General features: G+C 44.4%; 1 protein-coding gene across 1 annotated transcript; it reads right to left on the reverse strand.

The window, feature by feature from the left end:
• Positions 1–297: 297 nt before the first annotated feature.
• C9H3orf33 (chromosome 9 C3orf33 homolog) lies at positions 298–4,799 on the reverse strand. The gene is made up of 4 exons (XM_026855261.1): positions 4,790–4,799; positions 3,002–3,155; positions 2,040–2,200; positions 298–1,612 (listed from the first exon to the last, which is right to left on the reverse strand). The coding sequence occupies exons 1-4, from the start codon at positions 4,790–4,792 to the stop codon at positions 1,340–1,342; spliced, it is 591 nt and encodes a 196-aa protein (XP_026711062.1). The 5' UTR covers positions 4,793–4,799; the 3' UTR covers positions 298–1,339.
• Positions 4,800–4,805: the final 6 nt, after the last annotated feature.

Here is a 4,805-nt window from a genome sequence, read left to right on the forward strand (position 1 = left end):
CTGGTTCCCAGCTCGCATGAAGATCTGCCTCTGCCCACAGAGCTGTTTCCTGCCCCCTACACTGGTTTCCAACGCCGAGATTCACGGCTAGCTGCCCACCGTGCTTTGCAAAAACCAGCCTCACCTCAGAAGACCCAGGAACAAAAGTAGTAAAGAAGCACTAACATCTATTCTTACTCAAGGAAAAGCTGCCTTTTTTTTTTTAGGATTCACAATTTTGGTCTGAAGCCAGCAGAGAAAATGATGACATTGCAATTAATTATCAGACAAGAAATGCTCAGCTATTAAGGTATTTAATACCACACTCTTCCCCCTAGTATTTAATTGGCAAGGAATCACACAGAAAGAAAGAAAAACTGTAAAATGTTTCACTTGAAATAAGTATTGGGACTGTGGGAGGTTAAACAAAGCTCAAGTGCTTGGTATATAAAACATGTAGTAACAATGAACATAAATTCAATCTTTATTCTGAGAATATTTACAAAATAAATAGTAATACCCTCTCATAGTTAACATGTTTCAAAAATGAAACAAGAATTTAAGTTCTTCGTACAGCATGATCCACCTTTTCAAATTTCATGTTAAAGTTTTATTTTCATCTAATATTTATAGACCATCAGACAAAAACAGCGTTAAGTTTTTCCTCTTCAAGTGAATGTTGTATTTTAGAAATTTGGATTACTGACATAGTAATTTATATTCTTTGATATACCAAGTGATTTTTTTTTTCCCCCTGAGAAACTTCAGTTGTTATGACTTACCAGCTTTTTAAGATCAGCTGTAACAAATCGCCTTTTCTAATCGGTAACAATGCAATCCGTTAGTCAAGAAGAAAGATTTTTAAAACACAAATTGTACAGAAAAGTAGTATAAGAACAAAATTCAAACAAAACACTCGTGCAAACACACCACAAGCTTTGTAAAGGTCTGAGAGGGAGTTTTCTAACGCATGTGGGCTACAGTTATGACACGTAACAGAGACACAGTTAAGGCCCTACCTGTAACTAACACTCTGCACCTCTTAAAAACTGGTCTCTTGACTGCTTTCAGTGTTGGTTAACACAGCTGGGTAGGTAATAAGCAGGTGACAAACTTGACAACTAATTTAAGACATTACCGTGGAAAAGCTCAGCTTCAGAACATTTTAATTTGTGGTTTGCATGCTACTACTAAAGTTCAATCCCGCATGGATTGTAACAAGACATTAGGAAACTTCCCAGGTTTTCTGTTCAGGACAGGGACCCTCAAAAACCATGGCGTTGTTTTTTATCATAAACTTCTACTTTACACCAAGCACGTCACCCGGTGAGCTGGCACTCCTCCAAGCAAGTCTCCCTTTCTACCTCGAAACAGAACTTCTTAACCAGCTCGCAAACTCTTTCAGCGTCCGTACAAATTTATTGTTGGCTATAGAATCTCTAATTCTTTCAGAGTAGCTTTCTTCTTTCCATATTCCTTTATTTTTCTTCAAGGCCCTTAACTCTGCTTGAAGCAGCCTCTTCTGAAGTTTCCAGTACAGGCGGGAATCATGATGCAGTCCTTCAATACGCGCTGTTCTGCCGAGCCCTTGTCTCAAGATCTCTTCATTTAAGCACATGCTGAGAAATCGACCCTAGAAGAAGGCACAATAAATATGATATTCACTTCAGCTTTAAAACACTTTGTGTGTGTGTGTGTGTGAGAACTCCCTCTGAGATACAAGCTTTACTTATGGCTAAATAGACGCTCTGGCAGGAAGAGTTAAAAGTTAAGAGGAATCCAGCTGACAGTACTAATGCAACACATCTGTGAGAGAACATTCGCTGGACTAAATATTAGGCTAATCAGGACTACACAATATAGCCTAGTACTACCTGACAGAGAAATACGCTCGTGTCACAAATCAGTCTGCAGAAATACCGGTCTTGAAATCAGATCTACAAACACAACAGTTAAAATCTGTATCAAGATGAAAAAATTCCTTAAATGTAGTGAGGTGACCGTGGTTATGCAATTCAGTTAAACTGCAGATAAAAGTAATTTTTTGTCATGATATTTACCTTATTTACTAAAACAAGGCACTCGAGCGCCGAGTCCTCCCTCCCGAGCAGCTGGAACCACACCATTTGCCTGGGTTTCAACTCCTGCCGTAACCAGGCCGTGCCTCCGGGAGCCAGCTCCACCCCAGCCAGCCTAACCAGCAGAAGACCTTTCGATTGCCCTGGTTGCAGACAGAGAAAACTCTGTTACTGAATGCAGCAAAGGAAATCCATACTTTGCCCCTCAGCTGTCAGTAATGAATTAAAAAAAAAAAAAAAAAAAAAAAAAAAAAGAGGAAAAGAATCCATGTTAGTTCCCCAAAGCACTACTTATTCACGAGTAAGAATTTGGTCGCACCTCTCCTTCAATAAAAAAATTTAATTCAAGATAGTGTAAGCGGTTTAAGCTAGTTTATTTTGCATACAAATAGAACCACTTGTGTTATCAGCCACTCTCATTTTATCTGCAGGGGCAGACACAATAGGCAAGAAGCACCAGCCCTGCGGGTATTTGTGAACAGAGCACCAGCCCTGCGGGTATTTGTGAACAGAGCACCAGCCCTGCGGGTATTCCCAGAGCCAGTGTGGCTGCAGAGTTGAGGGACAACTCTGTCCGAAACCAGCAAGGATGGGTTTGTGTGTGTGGCTGCCAGATCCTCATCCCTCAATAAACACACAAAGCCCATAGAGGGTTTTTGCCGGGCAGGAGCTGAGCTATGCAAGCGAACGAGCTGCTGCCTGCGTGCTAGCAGAAAAATATCAGGATAATGATGTTAATTAATACAGTGTACTGGCAAGCTCTCTCCCCAGGTCTCCTCGCAGTCCTTTTTTTCCCCAGTTCCCTACCTGCGAAGTATGAAAAGACCAGAAGAACTGTACCTTAAACCTTCCTCTCCAGCTTGCCGCTGCCGGTTCTCTGCGCGGACACACCAAGCACAGCACCGTTCCCTTCCTACCCTTGCTCTTCACCTACTCGTACTTACATTTTCTCTGTATCGATGTAATGAAAGGAATGCTAATGGGAATGTGTTCAACTTCCAGGCCTTTCTCCGTGATGTGATGCAACGTCCCCCGCAATTTCACATTCTTTTCTACGAACTCCACAGGTATATCCAAAGCACTTGTAAACTTCGTTGTCTGTTGATGGAAAGAAGAGCAAGGCAGTTAAAAAAACCCAACAAAAACAAACAAACAAACCAACCAAACAAACAAAACCCAAAGTGGAGCAGTTACAATCACATTAAATTGACAACTTCTTAAAATAGTTTGGCAAATTACAGATCTACTTTTAGACAGCGAGGAGCTGCAGAAGCCGTTACGTGCCAGCCTTTGCAGACACTTGGGGATGTTCCCTGGTTTACAGGACTTGCAGTCTGAAGGGTGGGTGTGAAAGCAAGGTTTGAAAAAAGAACAAAGTGACATTTTTTTGAACAGTGCAGATTGAAGTTCACTCGATTCACGGCGAAAAGAGTGTTTTAGCAGTGGCCTGGATGGTGCTAGAATAGGGGTGAGAGGAAGCCGCAGGAGCAAAGAACAGACACACTGAAAACAAAGGTGGAGCAGGGAGGGCAGAAACAACACGGGCTTTGATAAGGGAGTCAAAGTGGAGAGGGACAAAAGCAGGTGTACACTTGGAACAGATCACAAGGAGATTAAATGTAATACCACAGGCCTCGAGTAACGGGAGGATTCAAAGGGGCAGTTACATGATCACACGGGAACACAAAGCTTAGCAAAGACTCAGCCAGCAGCACCCACCTGGTTTAGGGGGTGGAGGGAGAAGGACGGGCGCTGGGGATTTAAGACACTAATGGGGATTTAAGACACCCAGAATTTAAGACACTGTGGTCGCAAGGTCTCACTGGCAGGAGCCCGTTTGTTGTAGAACACTGACCTACACGGAGGTGAAAAGGGCCCATCTGCTTGGGAACAGCTGCTGGGATGCACCAGCCCTTGGGGAAAATAAAAAAAAAGCAAAACACCACGACTGAACTCAAAGACTTTTCTCCTGTGTTATTTATTCAGTAAACCTCGCCATTTGTGGGCTGCGTGGCCTCCCGCTAGGAATACAGAAACTCAGGACCTTGCAGACTGGGGGCCTGAAGGGTTTTACAAGCAGAAGTTGCCCATGTCTGATGGCATTTGCACTGGGAGTTCCAACAGCCCGGTTAACCCATGTACAAACCCTTGGTTTAAAAGAAAAATAATAAACAAACAGAAATAAAAAAGGAATTTTGGCACATTTGTAGTTCAGGCTTTCCGATGAGATTCTGGAGTAAAAACTGTACCCATACTCTCTCATAGCAAACTGCACATGGAAACCTACAGTGTGGAGATCAGAGGAATTATTATTTTTCAAACATCTGGAAGCAACGACGAGGGGTCTCTCCCCACCAGGGACCGGCGGGATGCGCTGGCACATGCCCTGACCGGCTCATTTCGGGAAGCGCAGGAAGATTTCAGTTCAAAACATCCCAAAAAGCAGCTCTGTTCATGGCAGGACGGAGAAAAGATGCGAGGAAACCGCCTCGATTTCTGCTCGTTTGGCCTCGGGGTGCGAGTCCGCGCTGCCCGCCCGCAGAGCTGACGGGCCGGGAAGGCGCGGCCGACATGAACGAGCAGCTCAAGCGCCAGAAAACACGCACACGCACACACACACACGCACACACACACACACACGAAAAGGACGGTGCCTCGGCTCTGGCCGCCGAGATACCGCCTGCGAGAGGAAAGCGGCGTCGCCCACCGCGCCCCGCGGCGCCCGCACTCACCATCCGGAGGCTGCGG

Source organism: Athene cunicularia, assembly GCF_003259725.1.
Source record: "Athene cunicularia isolate RWA chromosome 9 unlocalized genomic scaffold, athCun1 chr9_part1, whole genome shotgun sequence".
Classification (NCBI taxonomy): domain Eukaryota; kingdom Metazoa; phylum Chordata; class Aves; order Strigiformes; family Strigidae; genus Athene; species Athene cunicularia.

Coding starts and splice junctions, on each gene's coding strand:
- C9H3orf33 (XM_026855261.1), bottom strand. Junction 2,201..3,001: donor TACATCGATACAGAGAAAAT/GTAAGTACGAGT, acceptor GTCTGCAACCAG/GGCAATCGAAAGGTCTTCTG. Junction 1,613..2,039: donor GCCTTGTTTTAGTAAATAAG/GTAAATATCATG, acceptor GCCTTCTTCTAG/GGTCGATTTCTCAGCATGTG.